This window comes from Gopherus flavomarginatus, chromosome 2, assembly GCF_025201925.1.
Source record: "Gopherus flavomarginatus isolate rGopFla2 chromosome 2, rGopFla2.mat.asm, whole genome shotgun sequence".
In the NCBI taxonomy this organism is placed as follows: domain Eukaryota; kingdom Metazoa; phylum Chordata; order Testudines; family Testudinidae; genus Gopherus; species Gopherus flavomarginatus.
The window spans coordinates 81705434-81728484 of record NC_066618.1 but is presented as its reverse complement, the minus strand read 5'-3'; the positions used below and the strand labels follow the sequence as shown (position 1 = coordinate 81728484).

Sequence of the window (23051 nt, the reverse complement as noted above, 5' to 3'; positions counted from 1 at the left end):
TTATGGTGAGGATGGTATTTAGTGACTTCACCATAAAGAAGAGTTACTAAAAGTATTGCCTATGAAAGGGCGAACAAAGGGTGAGGACATCTATAATTTATTCAAATCATACACAACATCAATTAGTATGCCACTACACAAGCTGTCTGCAATCACCACTGATGGGGCACCAGCAATCCTGGGCAATGCCAATGGATTCATTGCACTCTGCAAGAAGAATGAATCCTTTCCGAACTTTGTCTTATCATTGCGTTATCCATCAAGAAGCTTTGTGCGTCAGTTATTTCTTTTCAACACGTCATGAATGTTGTTATTAAAATAATTAACTCTATTTGAGCGAAACCTTTGCAACACTGACTTTTTAAGACCCTGTTGGAATATGTTGATAATAAACGATCTGATCTTATCTTGCACACACAAGTAAGATGGCTGAGCAAAGGTAAAGTTCTTGCACGTTTTTTAAGCCTAATTGAAGAGATCAAAGAATGTCTGAAGTCCACACATCAGAACTTTGGGCAACTAGAAGACTCCAGCTGGTTAAGGGACTTGGCTTTTCTTGCTGACATCACTGACAAACTGATCATTTTAAATCTTGAGCTCCAGGGAAAAGACAAACATGTGGCTCAAATTGTAGGTTCTGTAAAATCATTCAAAGCAAAACTGATCTTGTGGATGTCACATATGAAGACGAAGTCTCTTGTACATTTCCCAAGTATGAAGAAAATGGTATGTGACAGTGATTTTAACCTATCACCATTTGTTATCCACATTCAAACACTTCTGGAACAATTTGAAAAGAGATTTCAATAGTTCACCATCATTGAGCCTGTAGATGCCTTTCTTGTGAATCCTTTTACTTGCCAAATAGAGTAACAGAAATGGCTACATCAATTGTGAGTCTCATTCAAGTAAGTGGAACTGGAAATTTTGGACCTTCAAAATGATATTGTTCTAAAATCCTGCGCAACAGATGAAAACTTTTGGAATCTGGTTGACTGAAAAAAGTTTCGTGCCTTAAAAAATGTAGCATACAAAATTGAAATCTTATTTCAGTTCCACTTATCTATGCAAGTTCTGTTTTCAACAATGAACATCATAAAATCAAAATACAGATCTCGGCTTACAGATGCCCATCTTGATGATTGCTTACGAACGGGAATATCATCCTGCTCTCCCAAGTATGAAAAATTGGCTCAAGAAATGCGGTGCCAAAAATCACACTGACTTTATTAGAAAAACCATGTAAATTAATGATACCTATTTTTCATTAAGTGCTGATGAGCACGTATGATTAAGTTCTGTTTAACTTTTTTCATATTTGTTTGCTTATTGAAATCCAGATACAAGTAACAATGCAAAGAATATTTTTAATTAACCATAACTGGCTATCTGTGTTAAAGTAAGAATAATAAATATATTTGGACCAGCAGTTCAACAATGTTTTACTTTTTAAAAAATATTAAATAAGATGAAAACTGTTTATGATGTTTATTTTGTAAGAACTCCTTAATTTTTCTTACAGGTAGATAAATTAGGGCAAATTCACATATTAAGGTGAAAGAGTAATTGCTGAATAATCTAATTAATACCTTTTACATGTAAAATGATCTTTTTTATCTTATGCATTCATATATTATGTAATATTAAATATGATTTTTTTTGTATTATTTAAGGTACAAATGCAAAATAAGCCCTGAAAAATTGTTGGCGCCTGCCACACTCTTCTGAAAACATGAATGCGCTATTGGCCACAAAAAGGTTGGGAACCGCTAGTGTATAGCATTAAGGGCTTAAAGCTAAGCAACTTCCTAAGACAGCATCACATGTTCCCATTTAAAATAAGACACCTGATTTCCAAAGATGAAACGTACGATGAACAGGGAAGGATCTTTTGATGGAATTTGCCTTCTTGTCTTTGATATTAAAACAACATTTCGAAGAACTGAAAACGTGCAGTCAGGTGATATTTTCTATTTTTATACTTCCTTCAAAGGCCGATGATTTTCTATGAAGCAGCTGGGAGGGGTAGGGGGAAAATCACTTTGACGGTGATTACAGGATCTGAGAGAAAGCTCAGGACTGCTTTTAAAATCTAAATTCATGGAGATCTTGCACTATTAGTTACCTTGATCAAGCCTACTGCAGTGACTGGTTCATTTAGCTTTTGATGATTTATTTCTATTTGTCTTTTAAGTGCTGATCAAAATAGCAGAGATACAAGGTGCAAAGGTGTTATCTGCTTGGAGCCTATGGCCACTGATTATTCAACGAATTTTCATGTTCTGCTCCCCTACCAAGTAGCGTTGTGTTTAATGTCAAGATCAACGATACCTAGAGCCCTTTCTGTGCAATAATTTGTGTGGCTGTCAGCAATGGAACTTCTTCCAATAACATGGTGTGTCTCCTTATTGGATTTTACTTAATTTCAGGTGCATTATTTAGTCACTGCACAAAACAGCAGAGCTGAATTCTTTTACCCTTTTGTTGTTGGTAGCTGCTAACAAAGATTGATGGTGACATTCAGATTTCACAGGAAGAACACATCTACTGTATAGGTTCATCAGTTCCCTTTTAAAAAAAAGTTTTAGGGACAATCCAATTATGGAAATGTTCCAAAAGGCTCAGAGGTATCTCTCTTTCCCAGCAGTGTCTCTATTATGAGATTGACAACAATAACACTTTATCTTCCTAGAAATACAGAGGGTAAAATGTTCAAAAAGCACCTAAGACTCCTAGTTCCCATTTTCAAAAGTGACTTAGGCACTTGAGAGACTAAATCTTGTTGACTTTTAATGACTTTCACTTTTGAAAATGGGACTTAGGCTTTTTTGAAATTTTGAAAATTTCTTCTATTCAGAATCTTTAAGTGCACTTCAGCCATTTTTTAAAAAAAATTCTCTGCCAGGGGAAAGGCAAGAAAGGATGGTGGCATTGGGGCAACTTTAAATTAGTAGTATACCATGTATGTAAAATAGTGGCGTGCATGTGATAGGTTATCATGCTATTATTCCATATAAACAAACAGAATGGCTGCAGTAAATAACCATCCTATTGTAAATCCAAATCTAGAAGCCAGAATATAACTGGGAGGATCTCACCCAGCATAATTATTGACATCCCTTTTTTAGGATTAGTAGCAGAAGCCATCTTCTGTTGTAGGATTGGTTCTAAACTGAAGGCAACAGTCCCATGACCATCTGTCAGGTAAAACTAGCAGTTTGCAATACCAATAAAAGAGGAACTTCCAATCTGTTACTTTATTATGCTGAATTATGATATGGAACTTCATTCTCTGCTTGCCTTGCTCTTTTTTAGCCATTTATACCTTTGCAAAGTGGGTATAAAATACTATCCTTCTAATCTGGTAGCATTTTATTCCCAGGTTGTATCAGTATATGGAGTGAAGAATCAGATCCTTCATCTTTTCCCATTGTTGAGATTATTTTTTAAAATTGTTTTGTATCAGATTTTTGTGAAGGCTCCCAACTTGGTCTGTTAGGTAGCAGAGTTTTGGGGTCTTTGGTTTCTTTACAGGTTTCAGGTTCATCTCTATATACTATGGTAGGGTAACTGTAACTGTGTGAGACTCACCGCTTGTGGCGCCTCCTGCTGGTCCCTCAGGGAATTAGCTTCCAGCCTCTGGAGCGCCCTCTGTCAGCCAGTGTCTCACTGCCACTGGGCCCCCGTGTCCTTCATGGACCCAGGGGCCCCTTTCCACTGGGGTGCTGCCCCCTGGCAGTAACCCCACAGTCTCAGGGTCTCCACCTTCTGGGGGAACACCCTCCCTTATCCCCACTTTGCCTCAGTCTTTGGCTACTGCCCCGTCTCCATCTAGCCCCCGTTCACTGAGGCAGACTGCAGTATATAAGCCATTTATCACCGGCAAGGGGGGTTTGGACCTGCTGCCTCTGCCTACTCATGGGCTGCCCCCGTGACCCCAGTACCCAGTTGGCCTTCCACTAGGCCTGCAGCCTGGGGGTTTCCAGGCCAGAGCCCCCCAGCTCCTCGTGCCTTCCCCCAGCCCTGCTCCACCTTACGTACCCAGGTATACTCTCCAGCAGCCAGTTCCTTTTCCCTCTAAAGGCAGAGGGAGAGTGAGCATTTGGGCTTCTGGCCCATAGCCTCTTATAGAGATCAGCTGGGCCTGATTGGGGCATGGCCCAGATGTTCCTGCCTTCCTCAATCAGCCTAAGCTTTGCTTCACAGCCCAGCCCTCTCCCAGGGCTGGCCTTTAACCCTTCCAGGGCTGGAGTAGGCGACCACCCTGCTACAGTAACTCATCCCTTATTTATTTCACGTACCTTCAGATGAAGAACTATTCTGCCAGACTTCTAGGCCTCACTTATTGGGACAAAGACCATTTTTCCCTAAACATAATTTTTTAATTAAAAAAGCTGTGATTGCCACTTCATTTCCATGCTTTCTTCTATAATCAATCAGCACAGACATTGGGCTAAAGTGGAAAGCTTGAGAGAAAAAGATAAAATCAAATCTCAATGCCATTAGTAACAAGCACTAAAAATATATATCACATGTCAAGACAACTGAGGATATAGATTTCTAATTTCATGCTAGTAGATTACTGAATTCATATATCACATTGTTTATATATATTCAGGTGGAGTTTCCACCCTTTTCCAAAAAGACTATACAAGCACTGGGTAAAGTCCAAGGTCAACCTTCCATGGATTTGCCTTTAATGATAATATCAACAAAACAGAAATCTCTCAGCCTCAGCTTTCTTCTGAGTTTTGTGCTTCCTAAAGTTTTCTCTGCAGGAACTCTCTGATCCTGCCCTAATATTCTCTCTGCCTCAGGAAGAAGCTTGAAAAGGCAATGTAGCAGACTCTCAAGAGATCTTGACTCAGTCAAGGAGGTATGTGATTTTCAGCATTGCCAGCTCCCATGATTTTATCAGGACTTTTGTGATACTAGTGTTGGGCTTAAAGCTCCAGCTCCTGGATTCATGTTATGTGAAAATCTTAGTTTTCATTTTTTTGAAAAGTTAATTTCTAGCTCTCATTGTTGGAGAGAAAAGTGAATACTAAAGGCTCAGAAATCAGAAGGCAAATCAAAAGAGCACCAACTTTTTTTTTTTTTTTTTTTTTTTTTTTTTTTTTTTTTTACAAATCTCATGGGTTTTGGGAGCCTGACTCATGATTTTTGAATGCTTGGGGTTGGCAATACTGGACTTTAAATGAAGATTTTGCATAACCAGAGTCAGGGAAGCAAGACTGAACTTGAAGACATAATGGTGGTTATTGGTGGTGGCTATTGTTCTTGTGTGCCAGCAGACGAGTCAACCTTTTTTCAACCAGAATCCTACAACATTCCCAAAAAGATGCACTCAACTATCATGTTATAACACCACAGTGATGATGTGGTATGAGAACCTAGGTAGAAACAATACTGAGAAGCTATACACTGACTACTAGAGGAATAGCAGTAATAATATGAACAGCACTAAAATACCCTCCCTACATGTAAAGTATGCTGTAAATCAGCTTGCCCCAGGAAAGGTGAGTATAAATCTAGTAACTAATATAAATGCAATCAATGTAAATCAGAGTTTCACTGTTTACCCGTAAAATCCAAGCCTGTGGAGGACCAGACCCTGTGACCCTCTGTCTCCTCTGACTCCACCAGCTGAAAGTGTGTTCATACATTTCCAAACCTCTACCTGCTATTGTCTTCCTACAGAGAATGACCAGTTTGTCTGCATTTATCTCTGTAAAAGATGTTCAGATTTTTCTGACCTATTTGAAATATAATTTTCTCCTGCCTCTAGATTTTAATACATTCCAGTTTTCTGAACTTCTACAGATTACTACAGCATAGGGTCAAATCAACTGTTGCATTAGTTCAGAAGAGAGAGAGAGACCACAGTGGTGTCTACTACACATTTTGGTAACAAGGTGAAATCTTAAGCTCGCATCTGTAATGGAAAGTACATCATTAGGCCCTGATCTTGAAATGACTTAAACACACTCGACATTACACACTGAGAGTAAATCTGTTGATTTCCATGGGACAAATTACACCATATAAAATTAAGTATGTGCGCAAGTCTTTGCAGGATCAGTGCCTTAGCTGGTTATGCGGTTTTCTCTCATTTAGGTGAAACAAAGTATTAGGTAGATGAGATACATTCTTATGCCTTATTTTGTCATATATCAGATGTCTTAATTTCCTTCCAGTGGCTTTCTTTTATACCCTTGTAATTGAACCAGCTGTTTCTGTGATGAGTCCTTTTGAATTGTCAGTGTGCGTATATTTCCATTTACACTGTCAGCATTTTGTTCTGAGACCTTCTACCCTTCTGCCAGACTAAATTACCTATGGTGTGAGAGCTGTCTGATGTTTGCAATAACACAATCAAGGATTCTCCTGATCCTCCTTGTTTACCGAATTTATTTCTGTTGCTCATTTTGTGAAGAGATTCTGCAGTTTTTCAGTAACTGTCACTTGAAATAATCTTTTTGGATTGTTGCTTGAGTCACAAAGAATCAAAAGAGGGATAAAAAATATTTTCACAGCATTTTCTCTCCTTTGGAAGGATCCACTTAACCTATTAACTTCTCTCATTAAATATTAATTTATATTCAACTTGGTGTCGACACTTTGCATTTTGCCATTGTTAACTCTCATTTCAATTTTTGTAGCAATTTATATGACTGTAGAAGTTGATCAGAGCTGGGATGTAATGGGTAAATTATCTGCTACTTTTAGGAAATAGCCTTGTGCGGTGGTTAGAGAAGGGAGTCTTTGGCTCGGTTCCCAACATCTCAAAAACCTAATTCCTCCCCAGCCCACAAAATAAAATAATGAATAGAATAGTGTGCTGATTAGCCAAACAGTTGAAGTCTGTGCTGCTACGGCAAATCACAAATAACACGCATGTAAAAAGTAAGCCCTTCCACGCCAAATATTCTCTCTTTACATGGCATTTTTGAAAAGCATTTCTAATATTCATATATTACATAAAACTTCAGTCCAGGTGTGAGCTTCTGTCAGAGCCTGATGCCAAACACACACACAAATTATCTTTATGTATATATGAGAGAGTAGACTTGCTTTCCCATTATAACCAATAAAAAAAGCACCATGAGAGGGAATGAACAAATAAATCTCTTAACTTCTCTTCTTCTCTGGTTCTGTTATATGGACATCACAGAGGTATGTTTTAAAATGAATCACTTTCAGATCTTCTGGAAAAGAGTTGCAGTGCAAAGTACTGTTGTGCTATACTTACAGTGAGAGCTAACATGTGCAGTGAGGGGAGACTTTGTTTCTGTGGTTTGTTAGTGATTCCTAATCACTGGCACGCATTAGTAGCACTCAGTGCCGGTGCCAGCCCATTGGTAGCCCTAAGCAGAACTATTTGTGCCCCCCCTCCTGCCCACAACACATACGAATAATTAATAGGAGGCCTCCTTGAGCCGCTCGGGGCCCTAAGCAATTGCTTAGTCTACTTATGCCTAGCACTGGCTCTGATTGTACTGGTTATTCTTTTCAGCAGGACTAGTACTCTGGCCTCCCTCCTTCCTGCCTACCATGGGCCCAGATTCAACAAGGTACTTAAGCAGGTGCCTAACAAAGCATGTGCTCAAAATTTGGCACTTGCTTAATTATCTTGGTAAATCAGGGCCTTAATGAGCCAGTGTGCTGGTGGATCATCTCTTCCTCAACTACAAATACTCTAAGATGCAGAGGAGCCTGGGTACACAAAAACCTGGCTTGAAATAGCTCATGCTTCCCTATAGAACAGAAGCCAGGCAGTTGAACAGGAGGTGATGGGCACTGACTTTTAATACTGAGGCCTTAATCTGGGCAACTGGTGTAGCTACTTACAAGGCTGAGAACTAGTAGTCTGTGTAATATTTGCCAAACTTATTTTTTTTAAAAAAAGATAACTAACTTGAGCCATATTAACCCACTAAGCATGCTGGAGTTTACCCATTAGCAGATTGGAGCAACTTCTTGAATTGCTTTTCCTTTATGTCCAACATGGTCACATCTTTTCTTATGTATCTTCCAGTTATTCTACTTTATGCCACTTGGCCTCATGGTAGTGGAAAGTTCAGTAGGAGCCTGGAAGGATCCAAGAACGTGATACAAAACCCATTGAAGCCAATGGGAAGTTTCAATAGGGTTTGGATCAGGCCCCAAATTACCAACATTGAAGTGTTTGCTAACTGCACTTTGAAGACTTCCATGTCCCAATGTTCCTGTCATTATCATGAGGACCAGGTGATTATGTGGTATACTAATTATAGTACCTAAGACAAAGGATCTGATCTTATTGGGTGCTATATAAAAGGACGTATGTTTCTATTTTTTTGTTGGCTACAACTTGTCCTAATATCACTTCTAGTGGAGACACCTAGGGCTTGATTCAAAACCCACAGAGGTCAATGGGTGTCTTTCCATTGACATGGATGAACTTTGGATCAGGCTGAGTAGGAAGATTGCCTGTATTAATTCAGTATAAATAAATTATGTTGTAGAAACTAAATTTTATTGGTTGAGTTGCTTCTTGCAAACTAGTAAAAGTTATCAAATCTACACCAAAAAGGATTGCCTGTATATTACTTATTTGGAGGGCTTTATTGTGTTGAAGCTGTAACTCAAATCTGTGACCTTCCTTTTCCATACATTGTCTCTATCTTTCTACTGATATATGAGCTTCAACTCCTAATCAAAGTTCAACTGCTCATACGCTCTGAATGCTAAGCTTCTCTACTGCATATGAGTTATAAATATATATAAATGGGAAAAGTTACCACGGCAACTTTTAGAGCTTTTAGCTCTTGTGCTAATTTGAAGGATTTTCATCAACAGGCCTCATTTTATTCAGCCCCATGATTAGTATTCCCCACTGCTACATAGCCTGGACATGTCATTTAGCTCTTTTTGAAACACAGCCTTGTGTTTACTAATGCAGAAGCAGACAGCTGCTACCTGCTCCCTCTGATTCCTCTTCTTCACTTCCAGAATGCCAGTAAAACAAATGATTCAGAATACAACCCTCAACATATGGTGGCAGGAAACATCAAAACTCTATATCCCTCTGCTTGGCTTTGGTCTGGAGTATAGGTTTCTAAATATCAAACCCAGTTTCAAAACGCAGGATGCATCAGTGAGCGCCTTTTATCTCTGTATCTTTCCCATTCTCCACCCACCTGTTAGCTTACGTTCAGTACATCCATGGAACTGAACTAAAGGCAGACTATGTATATTTCTCTGCTTACTTTATGCCAAGATACTGTTGGGAAGCAGTCCCTCTGCACTTAGCCCAGACAGCTGCAGATACAAGTTCCCACTTGTTTTGCATGTGTAGGAGGGCAGAATGAGGCAGAAAGGGCAGAGGAAAATATAAAGATTGGCTTCAGATAAACATTTTGGACTTATTTCATGATAAACTGAAAAAGTCCTGTTATAATTTTATGGTACACTATACACATAGCTTTGAATTGAGTGCATGACACATCACTAGATATTTTAATCTACCTTGCAAGCCATTTTCTGGAATGTTAAATGGTGTCATTTCGGTTGCTAGCATAGCACACTAATCAACTTTCTCTCTGTCCCACCTCTAATGACTAAACCACATAAAGTTTATTATTGACTTAAAACGTATAGATCTGGCCCTTTACTCCAAGCAATAAGGCTCATGCATTTAGATCCATAGCTCCCAGGTTCAATCACTGAAGCTCCAGCAATTGACCTGGTCAGGTGCTCTATGGGGATCTAAAGGCATGAGCAGCTTTTACTTGAGCTTTATCTTGAAGGCATTAGTAGATTCATAGACCTCTTTAGGTTATCCAGATGCTAGAGGGGGACAAAGACACATTTAGTGTCGAACTAGTTTTCATTGTCCTCCAGGTATATAGCCAGGCCAATGTTTTTAAACTTGGATGCTTAACCTTACGCAGCTTAATAGATAATAAGGCACCTAAATCAATGGCCTGATCTTTGGAAGTGCTGAGCACCTGCAGTTCTCATGTATTTCAATACAGATTTAGCTACCTAAATTAACTCTGGACTCCCAAGTAAAATATTTTGCCCATATTACTTTGATGTATTCCTTTGTCATTTAAGTCAGTGGGATTAGATGACCTGGTGGTAAAAGCACCCAAGTTTGCGAACACTACAGTCTCTGCCATTAATATCACTGATGGAACTGCAGGGATGTGATTTACAGGTCCTAAATCTGCTAGTTCACATACAGTTAGAAAGAGAATGTGGTTGAAGATTGGTCCTCATTTTGGGTAAAAATTTGAATTGATTATTTATTTTTAACCTAACTACTTTATTAATCTTTAAAACCAAGATAAAAGGAGCCATTATTCCATATAAATGGCTACTTCATGGTGATATTAAGCTGTGCAATAGTATAAAGAGACCCATTTTCTCTCCTGTACAGCACACATTTCCCATCAAATTCAGTGACCTGTCCATACATAGCTGAGAACAGAACTTGACCCAAGGCCAATAATTCATCTTGTCGTATGGTGTATATTTAAGAATGGATGTATGTGTTAATATTCAGAATATGAGCACAACCTTATTTACTGTGATATAAAAGCATCTAAAGACCACTGATTTGCAGCAAGGTGGTATGTCTCTCAAAATCCAGATGGTCAATATTGCCTTTTAATTTAACTACAGTGGCTCTAGGTGGATAAAATTAACCACAAAAAACAATGTAACAGTGGAAACAATGTAACCCAGGGCTTGATTAAAAGCCCATTTAAGTCAATGAAAAGACTGCTGTGGCCTTCACATCAGGACTACAGTCAGAGGGCCCTTTGCCTAGAAGCTATATCAGCCCCACTTTTTGAGATTCAGCATCCAACCAATTCCAGCTGCAGCTGCCAAGCTTGTCTGAACTCTACATCCAGAATAGTTACAGCACCTTTAAAACTGGAGTATACACAATTGCTGCACTACCTGAAGCTGCATACACCAGAAAGAGGATTCTTGGAAGTCCCACATAAAAAATGTCCCCACACAGTTGAAGGAAGGGTTGGGATGATCTGATAAGAGTTCACTTCCTCTCTATTATTATCTGTCACCGTAGCACCTAGCCACTCTAGTCATAGACCAGACCCATTGAGCTTGGTGCTGTACAAACACAGAAGAAAAAGAGCTTTCAATCTAAGCAGTTGGAGTGAGACCCACAAAGATACTTAGGTGTTGCAACACTGAGCATCATGGCACCTAACTTAAGTGCCTAGAAAATCATAGGAACAATATGGTGATCCTCCAAGGTGAGTTAGGATCTTAGGCTCCCTAGACAGTTAATGGGGAGAGAGAGGCACCATAGAATGCCATCCAGAAATGCCAGCATAATAGGTGTGGAGCTGCCTTAGCTATCCAATGGAAGAAGCCAAACAGAGGGGTGTGTGTTAATCCCCACCCTTCTCTTGGAGATAGGCACCTTCCTGTAGCCCAAATGACAAAGGAATTCTTAAGTGTCTGTCTCTGTTAGAGATCGACGAATGGGAACCAGCTGCCTGGAGTCAGGCAGCTTAGGCACCTAGGCCACTTTGTGAGGGAATGAGTTAGGCAGCTGCCTTGCTCCATGCAAAACGGCTGGAGGAGGAAGTGCTGCTCACCTTATAACTTTTAGCCTAGTGGTAAGAGTGCTCACCTGGTTTGTGGAAGACCCAGCGTCCATTCTCTGCTTTCTGCCACAGAGGGAGAAAGCATTTGAACAGGGGTGTCCCATCTCTCCGGGGAGTGCTCAAGCCTCTGAGCTATGGGATATTCTGATGTGGGGCTCCCTCAAGCTATCCTGTTTTAAGCTGTTCCACTTTGGATAAATACTGAAAGAGTGATTGGAGCTGGGATATTGGACCTGGTGACTCCCACCTCCCAGGTGTGTACTCTAACTACTGGCTACAGAGTATCTGTCTCTTTCTGGCCCAATGACTATTTAAGCATTTATCTACAGTGGAACAGTCATCGGGCAGATCCCAGGCCAGTGCTCTAAGTGCTAGGCTAAAAGTTATAAGGTGGGCAGTACTACCACCACATTCCCCTCCCTGGATTTTGAATGGGACATGATGTGGTCAGAGTGTTCAGAGACCACCTACCAGATTGGGCCATGCGTTTGAGTTAGGAGTCTGAACATCAGTCTTCCCCAGGCTCATGAATTGCTTTGGGGTTTAGCTGGGAGATAGGTGTCCAGACACTTGGGGAAAGGCAGCAGTACACATGCCCAGAGTCTGAAACAGAGGTGCCTGGGAAACCTTTACTCTAAAAACTTAAGTGCTGAGTGAGTTTAGATATCTATAGGGTTTGGTAGGAGTTTTTATGGATCTGATGGAGACAAAACTGGAATTTAAGCACCTAAACACAAGACTTAGGCACTTAAGTCTGGAATTTAGGAACCTAAATTCCTTTGTGGATCTGGACCTGATTGCTTAATCATCCCTGCCAGTGATGACTTATCCCCAGTGCTCATTAACCTATTTCTAAATAACAAATTGTTGTCTCCTAGAATGCATTTGATTGTACCAGATGTTGGGTATTTTCAAAATAATTCTTGAGGGAGAAACTTAACCCATACTCCAAGATCCTCACTATCTCCCCTGCTTTCAAATTGAACAAGCTAAACCTTGTGCTATGCTATCAATATACTCAGGATATTTTTGGAACATGTAAAGTGTAAACATTTCTAGTATAATACAGTTTTATATACTGGTAAATATATCAGTACGTTTGTTTACCAGCTGGTATTGACTTTTTCCTTAGAGGCAGAAATTATGTTTACATAGAAAAACTTATAAAAAATTCTCCACGCTCTTCACCTGCATTTCCCCTCTACTGGGTCCATGTGGTTTATCAGTGGCTAATGAGGAAAATCCATATGGATGTCCTGGGTTGAAATATTGCAACATATCACTGACTAAGGCACCATTTTACTCTTCTTCAGAGGAATGAAATAGAACGAATATGACAGTGAACAAAAAAAAATTCAGCATGATGTGACCCTAAAGGGTAGTTTCACATCCCACTTAGTCCACTTGTCTTTTGTATCCACTCCAGCTCTCCCCCTCAAAGGTTGCTGTTCATCAGTGAACAAAGACCATATAAACTTTGAAGGAATAATGAAGTACTAATGAAGCAAAGAGAGAAGATTGTATAGCAAGCAAAAATGAATACTCTTAATTTATTCCTCTATCAAGAATATATCTGTATAATTGACTATCAGATTGCATAACAGGCTAACTTCTAAGTGAACCATAAAAATAATACTTTTTTTAGCCACATATTGTAGGCTCAAAATCTATTTTATGAGTCCCCTGTTTCCTGGTAACATGACATCAGTAGAGCAACCCAAACTGGTGATTATATAAAGAGAAGAATATAATGGAACAAAAGAATAAGGCTGCAACTTGATCTTTTTCGTTGATAAATTTAGTGCTTGTAAGAACTGAAGAAAAGGAATTAAAAAGGGATATAACTTTATAGTTACTCACCATTCATAAAAAACAGCCTATGATTGCTGGAGGAGGAGGAAAAATACATCTTTTGCTCTCAGGATTTTTATCTCGCTGGTTTTGAAGTCATCTGTTTTAAGTTAATCATTAATCATCATCAATCGATTACTGAAATTTCATCCTTTGTGCAGTAGTGATGTAAAATGTGTATGATGTAAAATTAACCTGGTTTTCAAACCAATTTAAATACTGGAGTAGCAGAGGAATAAAAATATCTTGAAATCTAGTGGATGAGGTTGTTGCAGAACTTCCTGAATGAGTTTGGGTTACAGAGGCGCACAGAGATTTTCAAAGGCACAAGTGGCAGTTCGCTGGCAAACTCCACTTGATTTTTAGTGGGAGTTTGCCAGCAAACTGCCACTTGTGCCTTTGAAAATCTCCCCCTCAGTCTTCTCTCAGCGATAGGTGACTAAACCTTGTATGAGATAGAACAAGGATACATAAGAAATAGAGAGAGAGTCCCGGAAGTCAGTGACAAAATGCCAGTTGACTTCACTGTGGCCATGATTTCTCATGTAATTTTTAGCCATATGATAGATTTTACCGATTCTGTTAGTTACTTCCAGCCTTAATATCTTTTTAAAAGTCACAGAATGTTTTGGATTTTTGGTTTTGGTAGCACTTGTTCCAAGTGTCTGATGGGGTGTTTAGTTGACTTACCAGTCCTCAACAACATGCTGTCTAGAGATCTTCTTGCCTTCAAAGCAGTAGTTCACAAATTTTGGGCTTGTTTGAATGCTTCAGAGTAGGGGTGATTGTGTGTGTCTCTGGTCCACCCTTCTCTTGTTTTCAAACCACAGCTGTCCAAGTCAGCTTGTGATATGCCTTTCACTTAACTGAGAAGCATCCCACACACTGACACAATCCACTTGGCAATAAATTGCAGAGTATATTGGTTACATTTATACTATTTCTGGTGTACTTGTAATTTGTGATTACAACCAGTTTAGGGTATCTGCACTAGTCAGAGTTACGTATATAACATTCCAGGAGGGGTCAAAATTAGTCACACTTTAATAAGCCCATCCATACTCCAAATTTTTGGGTGCTATCCAAACCAAACTCTTAAAATGTCACCTATAGTTCACCGTCAAAGGTCAGCTATATGCATTTGTTTAGATCCCTATTCACAACAGCATTTAAACATGTGCTGTTCTCAGACCCTGTCTAAGATGGTTGCAATGACAAATTATAGAGCAGAAGATGCTATGCATTTGAATAATGTGTTCTGCTGTATTTTGCAGTTTGGGTTGTAGTATTTTGTGGCATGCTGGTTGACTTAAAAATGCAGTTCTTGAATAGGGAGAGACTTAAGCACATATTTAAGACTTTCCTGAACTAGAGCTTTAATTACTCATATTGTCACATGTCACAGTCCCCCCTTCCCCTTAATCATGACTTTGGGATATGTGTGTATCAAATTGTGAACTCCATTTTGGATTAGGAACTTCATTTTGGATTATGTGCTGAACACAGGTCTTAATTTACCCAAGGCACTTTATTGAAGTGCATTCTAGGCAGCTGCCCTGCCCAGGAAAGGCGTTTAATCCCTTTTTGAGGGGACTACCACAGAGAAGCTATCAAGGCAGCAATCTGGCATTAATAGCCTTGAATGATTCTCATCTACTGGCAGAGCCCTATGGAACTATGAGTTTTCTATATAGTGTGGCAAGCCTGACTGGGGTAAGGGATTAGAGATTGCCAGCTAAGCACATGGCAAAAGAAGACAGAAACTACTTAAGAAGGGGTGCCACGCTAAGCAGTCAGTGGGGAGCCGAGTATTGCCACATGCAGGATATTCAGGAGAGAATGGGAAGGCTGGATTCCATCAGGCCTGAAATGTTGACCAACCTGACACACAGATGAGGTGAGATCAGACCAGGGAAAAGCGCTCAGGACTTCTGTTGTTTTTCAAAGAGCTGTAACATTAAAGTGATTTTTAAGAGGAAAGTTATTGGGTTAAAATATTCCTTCACTAAGACTCCGTTCCTACCACATTTGGCTTCTCAAAGGAACCGAGTGCTCACAGTGAAAGAGGGACTCTGAGGGAGCCTTTGAAGTGACTCAGAGTCCCAAACCCTGATTTTGGAGTCTAGTGTAGCTGTTCTGGCACCCATGTTCCAAGGAAGGGTATCAGGCAAGAAGTCTAAGGCTAGGAGTGTGCATTAAAGACCCAGAGCTAGAAACAGTGACTAGATTCTACTCAGACTCAGTTGACTTAGAAGCACATAGGACCCAGAGACTCACAAAAGACTGGTAACCATTTACTAGGTTATTGGGTCATTGGGTTGTAACTAGAGCTGGGTGAATTTTTTTCAACAAAATATGTAGTTTCAGTTGACCCAAAACTATTCAGATATTTGACACAAATTAGCCAAATAGTTTCAGTAAAACAAACACAATAAACAAACGCATTTCATAGTCATTCATAACAAAAAGGAGTAATCACTGGGCCAGGGAAAGATGGTGTGAAATCACTCTTTAGCCCGGGTGGTTAGAGTACTCACCTAGAGTGTGGGAGTTCAAAATTCAACTCCCTGCTTCAATGGCTATTTATACAAAGAGGAACAGCTTCAACACCAGAGACAGAGACACCTGTCAGAGTATTGTCTTGCAAGGTGGGAGCTCCAACTTCAAATCTGTTCACGTCCTCAGACAGAAGGGGAAATTGAATCTAGGTCTCCCACATCCCTGGTGAATGCTCTAACCATTGGGCTAAGGCTTTTAGGGGAGACCACTGCTGCTATCTAGCTCTTTACAAATGCAAAAAAAAAAAAGAATCCATTTAGGGTCCAATTAAACATGTTTTGTTTGACCTGAAATAGATTTTTTTTGACTCCATTGGAGTTTTTCAGTTTTTGAATTTCAGTTTGACCTAAACTGAATTCCACCCCTCACCCCCAATATTTTGCAACAGCCAGTGAAATGAAAAATTAGTTATTTGCCCATGACGAGGATAGAAAATAATGATTTGAGGAATTTGTTGTAGACAGACAACACGTCTGTCATTAGTGAGAGAGATAGTTCTGCTTCATCACGTAGACACGTGTTCCTTAAATTTAATTTGCGTTCTTTCAAAGTTCTGTATTGGCTTGTCATTGTCCTCTCCTCATTCTGAATGTTGAAAGATTCTGAACTAATAGTGCCTTTTAGATTAATGGCGGTGCTGTGGATGTGCTCAGATTGTTTTTGAAGTGAATGAAAGGACAATTTTAATTTCCTTCTGAAATTACCAAATGTTAGCTTTTATCAAAACAATTCTCTGCAGACATGAACCTCTGAAAATAGGGGTGTTGCATGGAGGGCAGCGAGGAGGATTTAAACAGAGCACAGAAAACAGACTGATAATCTGGTAATATTAATCCGGCTCTCCAGGAGAGTGTGAAATTACTCGTTTACAGCTCTTATCTTGGGGAAAAAACCCTAAACAATAGCAAGCCGCATATTAGAGGAATCAGATTTGAGAGGTCAAATTAACTTGTGAAGTTCAGACATGACTGAGCTAAAGTGGTGCAATATTCCTTATTGTCCCAATAGATCACGTCACAGTTTTGATGCCACTGCTTCATTATTATACTGTTGGCAACAAAAGCTTGAGCTGCAATATGGGTGATGATAGTTGTTTAATTGTTTTTATTAAGCTAGTGCCCTTAGACCCCATTTTTTCAGGCACTGCCACAAGCTCTTAAGACATGGTTCCCGACCTGAAGAGCGTACAATCCATAAAGATGAGATTTACCCATGTACATTCTTTTGCTCTGCTGCCTGTGCCATGAATATAACACTGACCTGTGGAGGTTATGCTCTGTAGCTAGGAGAATGGGAAATAGAGGGTAAATATAATTCAGGCTTTATGTGTACTATCGCATCTTTATAGTAGGGGCTTTGCTTTTGTAGGGTTATGTGGAAGTACTAAAGTGAATACGCACCTTTTGTTAAGCGGCGTACAGCCAAATGGAGACTGAGCTAAGGTCGGCTAAACTCATTTAATTAAAATGTTGTATTGGTTTGAACAGAGGGATTCTGAGGGCATGTTCAGAATTATATCCAATGAGAGCTTCAGCCTGGGAAAATGTGCTGCTATGTATTATAAAGGGCAGAAATACAGCTGTAAATAGAGATGGTTGAAAATTGTGAAGTTAAGTTTCAGATCCGAAGCTTCCCAAAGTTCTGGGGTGAGGGTGATGGATTTCAGTTTGGCTCCATTTGATTTATGTTTTGACTGGACTGTCTCTGCCCTGTACTGACTGACTATTTACTTCAACCCTCCCCATTCCCCTTCTTCACAGTCTCTTCACAACAGTTTCATTCCATACATGCACCTCCATCACTCTGTCCCTTCACACTCCTATCCTTCACTTTTCTTTCCATTTAGCTAAAACCCATCCAACCAAACACCTACACTCCAAAATAAACTCTGGAACTAATATGCTGTTTGATGCCACCATGTTGTACAGTCTGATTGTATGTCCTCCCTCTTTCCCTCACCCTATGTCTGTCTTGTCTATTTAGACTATAAGCTCTTCAGCACAGGACCATCTGTGTTTGCACAGTGCCTAGCACAGTAGGGCCACGTTCTTGGTTGTCCTTTAGGCACTACCATAATAATCATGCCTAATAATTTATAAATGTGAAAGTTTTGATAGTTTTGTGGATTATTTATTATTTTATATTTTAGACATCTTCCAGGGTTTAGAGAAACTCTAGAAATTTTCATTTGACTTTGCTATGAATCTCACGCATGATAAAATAGGGAGTCTTTTTTTGTTTTTTCTGCATAGCACAGAATTGGATCGGCTTCCATGTGAACAGAAGGATTGCACTATGGATAAATTGGTTTTGATCAACCCATTTCTCTCTTCACAGAACAGAGAATGCAGAAAATGAGCAACATCTATGAATCTGCAGCAAATACCCTGGGAATCTTTAGCAGCCCATGCCTGACTAAAGTGGAGCTGCGAGTTGCATGCAAAGGCATATCAGACCGGGACGCCCTTTCCAAGCCAGATCCCTGTGTCATCCTGAAAATGCAGTCACATGGGCAGTGGTTTGAGGTAAGTGGCCAATAAAATGCATATGAACTTGATGCTCCGGGGTGCTACAGTAGAGCTCAGGTTAAGTACTATGGTGATGAATGCACTAGATAGATGTAAGAGCAACAGGATGGGTGAGGTAATATCTTTTATTGGACCAACTTCTGTTGGTTAGAGAGACAAAGCTTGCAAGCTTACACAGAGCTCTCTCTCACCAACAAAAGTTGGTCCAATAAAAGATATTACCTCACTCACCTGTTCTCTCTAATATCCTTGGCTCAACACAGCTACAACAATACTACATGCAACAATACTAGATAGATGTAATCATTTAAGCCTGATGCAAAGCCCACTGAAGTCAATGGGAGTTTTTTCACGGACTTTATCAGGCCCTTCAAGAATTGTTTGGATTTTCCCTGTCTGGAGCCTAGATAAGAAGTCAGGATCGTATAACTAGCCAAAAAAAACCACAACAAAAACAAACTTGTTTTTTTAAGATGAAAAGTGTTTCAATGGAGGCCACATAATAACCTAAAATTATACTTTCTTTCAAAATTCTGCATCTTTATTTAAAAAAAAAGACAGAAAAGCCCCAACAAACATTAAACAGTCTGTAAATTAATAGCTTAGGAATCCAGCCAATTCCCAAATAATTCTTCATTACTCACTGTTTCCACTGCTTCATAATAAGTCTGTGGGATGCCTCCCTGCCATTTGTGCCTCAGAAAATCTCCCACGTAAGTGATATTTATAATGAAATATCAGAGATTTTATTTTTAAAAAGTACTCCCTCTTGTGCCTGCTTGAGGATTCCTCTTTGAATCTCCTGATCCTTCATGGTAACATAGATTAAAATGATTTAAACATGAGAAAATTCTTATAATAAGATTATGCATGAGGTTTTGAAGCCTTAGTCTATTTGTCATTTTTAATAACAGGTGGAGGTTATACAACAAATAATTAGTCAACACAATTAAAATGTTAAAGCTGAATATTACAAATGAGTTCTTTTTTCACAAGATCTTCTCTTCATATTGCTGACTTGCAGTGTTGTAGCTAACATGAGGCCTGATAGATGGCTAAAAAAACCAACAGCTCTCTTTGTTATAAATGAAGTTACCGAGTTACTTTCTGTGTGTGCATGACATATATAAAATTATTTTTCCTTGTCTTTTACTGCATTAAAATCCAGCTCTGTGCCATTTTATGGAAATGAAAAATGATTGACAAAATGCATGAAGCTTTTTCTCTATGCAGCGTAAGAATGATACCCATGTTAGAAGGGGCCGATCTTCAATCAGGAGGCAATCTCAAAAGTTGCAAGCTGATTTTTTAAATTAAACCTCTGTCTGCCCCCACCCAAATCTGTAATCTTAATTGCATAAATGGTGTAATGTGATTGATAATTCAGAATAAGACACGTTTTGCAAATAAGAAATGGAAACGTATACTAGAAGTTTAATTATTTAGCAAAATCTCCTGATCCACTGCTAAAAATTAGTATGTAGTGTTTAATGGAGCTAAGCTAATAGATTGCAACAAATAATTTGGCAAACTTCACTTTTTCTTTCTGATTTGTATTGTCTGTGAACAGAATGTGAAATTCTTGAATGTATTTGTTGTCAAATATTTGTGAATTTCCAAAAGGAAAAATTCTTGGTGTAGAGATTGTTTGAGTTGTAAACTTGGACTACAGTTTATGTAGTAATTTTAAATAAATGAATTTAACTAACCCACACAGCATTGTGTATATTTAGTTGTAATCCCAATTCATGCTATGTTGGTTAGGACATAAATCATCCAAGCAAGAAACAAAAATAAATGTGACTTATGCAAATTGTGAATTTCACAACTGAATGTACCATTTAAAATTCAACTATGTGATTATTTGAGCTTAAAGCATTTATCTTTCATGAGTATTTGTGTTCGTAAAGTTCAAATATGTGAGTCTTTATGGAAAGCAAATGCAAGAGAGTTGTGAACATGGTAAAATGGTAAGACTTTTGATACTGTCTCACACAACCTTCTCATAAACAAACTAGGGAAATACAATCTAGATGAAGCTACTATAAGGTGGATGCAAAACTGGTTGGAAAACCATTCCCAGAGAGTAGTTAATTATCAGTGGTTCACAGTCAAACTGGAAGGGCATATCGAATGGGTTCCCAGAGCGATCGGTTCTGGTTCTGTTCAATATCTTCATCAATGATTTGGATAATGGCATAGAGAGCACACTTCTAAAAGTTTGTGGGCGATACCAAACTGGGAGGGGTTTTAAGTGCTTTGGAGGATAGGATTAAAATTCAAAATGATCTGGACAAATTGGAGAAATGGTCTGAAGTAAACAGGATGAAGTTCAATAAAGACAAATGCAAAGTACTCCACTTAGGAAGGAACAATTAGTTGCACACATACAAAAAGGGGAAATGACTGCCTAGGAAGGAGTACTGCAGAAAGGGATCTGGGGGTCATAGTTGATCACAAGCGAAATATGAGTCAACAGTGTAATATTGCTTTTAAATTACTATTATTATTTTATTATATTAATTTATTTTGCAACAAACATTTTTCTGGGATGTATTAGCAGGAGTGTTGCAAGCAAGACACAAGAAGTAATTCTTCCACTCTACTCCGTGCTGTTTAGTTCCCAGCTGTAGTATTATGTCCCATTCTGGGTGCCTCATTTCAGCAAAGATGTGGACAAGTTGGAGAAAGTCCAAAGAAGAGCAATAAAAATGATTAAAGGTCTAGAACACATGACCTATGAGGGAAGATTGAAAAAATGGGTTTGTTTAGTCTGGATAAGAGAAGACTGAGGGGGGACATAATAGTTTTCAAGTACATAAAAAGTTGTTACAAGGAAGTTCTCCTTAACCTCTGAGAATAGGGGAAGAAGCAATAGGCTTACATTTCAGCAAGGGTCATTCAGGTTGGACATTAGGAAAAACTTCCTAACTGTCAAGGTAGTTAAGCACTGGAATAAATTGCATAGGGAGGTTGTGGAATCTCCATCATTGAAGATTTTTAAGAGCAGGTTAGACAAACACATGTCAGGGATGGTCTAGATCAGTGGTTCCCAAACTCGTTCTGCCTCTTATGCAGGGAAAGCCCCTGGTGGGCCAGGCCGGTTTGTGTACCTGTCACGTCTGCAGGTTCGGCCGATCGCGGCTCCCAGTGGCTGCAGTTCTCTGCTCCAGGCCAATGGGAGCTGCTGGAAGCGGCGGGCCGGTATGTCCCTCAGCCCATGTCGCTTCCAGCAGCTCCCATTGGCCTGGAACAGTGAACAGCGGCCAGTGGGAGCCATGATGGACCAAACCTGTGGATGTGGCAGGTGCACAAACCGGCCCGGCCCGCCAGGGGCTTTCCTTGCTCAAGTGGCGGAACAAGTTTTGGAACCACTGGTCTAGATAATGTTTAGTCCTGCCATGAGTGCAGGGAACTGGACTGGATGACTTCTCAAGGTCCTTTCCAGTTCTACGATTGTGTTCCTGTCAGTGCTGCAGAGACAACATAGCTTTGATAGGACAAGCTGTTTTCTATTCTGGCTCATACATAATTAACAAAACTGTTAATTAAGTTCCAGTTGCTGGGGTCAGTTGAACGGAATCACATAGGTATAACTGAAGACAGAATTTGGCTGGGAGAATCTTCCACTCATTGTGATGAACAATCCAAGAAAAGCAAGGATGATTTTTAGATTGCAGAGGACTGATAGTATTTCTAATTATCTTTTTATGGGTAAAATCATCATATTTGATCCAGAAACCCTTCAGAGGTAAGAAACATGAAACTCTATCATGCCATTTTTACAGTCAGTTTTTGGAGTACCTCAAAGTATCTGCTAGGACCTCCACTGTAAATCTAAAGTAAGTTTATAAGGGGCGATATAAATATTTACATATAGAGTGATACTTGGCACACAGTGCAATGGCCATGAATAAGGTATGCAGATGATGAACTGGGCGTCAAGAGACTTGGTGTTTATTCCCAGTTCTGTTTCTGACTTGCCCTATAATCTTGGGCACGTCACTTCACTTCTCTGCACCTCTGTTTCCCTTCCTACCTGTTGTCTGCCTTGTCTCTTTCGGTTGTAGTCCCTACACTGGAAAGCTTCTCTCGTATGATGTGTACGTCTTCACTGGGGGAAAAAAGTATGTTCTTATCTCATCTTACCTAACTTGGGTTAAACTAGTATTGAAGGCTTGGCTGGTCATTTGGGTTAGCAGCTCAAGTTAAAGCCTATAGGGAGCTGGGAAGCCTGTATCTTTGCTGCTGTTTTTTAATTCCTAGTACCTAACCCAGGTTAAGAGCACACCTTTTTCTGCAGTGAAGATACACTCTATGTGATTGAACAGTGCCTAGCACAATGGGATTCCAATCATAGCTGGAGCCTATAGACGCTATTCTAATACAAATAACGATGATGATGCCCAAACGCTTCAGGCCACATTACATTATGATACATCTGTTTATGCTAAATATGCTATAGAAAAACAATTTTGAAGAG

The 23051-nt window shown here is 39.4% G+C and overlaps 1 protein-coding gene across 6 annotated transcripts in view; it reads left to right on the top strand.

Annotated features, from left to right (window-relative positions):
• CPNE4 (copine 4) overlaps positions 1-23051 on the top strand; it is a 433913-nt gene that overhangs the window by 152268 nt on the left and 258594 nt on the right. For all 6 annotated transcript variants that reach the window (XM_050938446.1, XM_050938442.1, XM_050938441.1 and 3 more), the window contains one exon: positions 18378-18565. In XM_050938446.1, the coding sequence (XP_050794403.1) occupies positions 18386-18565 (180 nt within the window). In that variant the 5' untranslated portion in view covers positions 18378-18385. The remainder of the gene's footprint in view (positions 1-18377; positions 18566-23051) is intronic.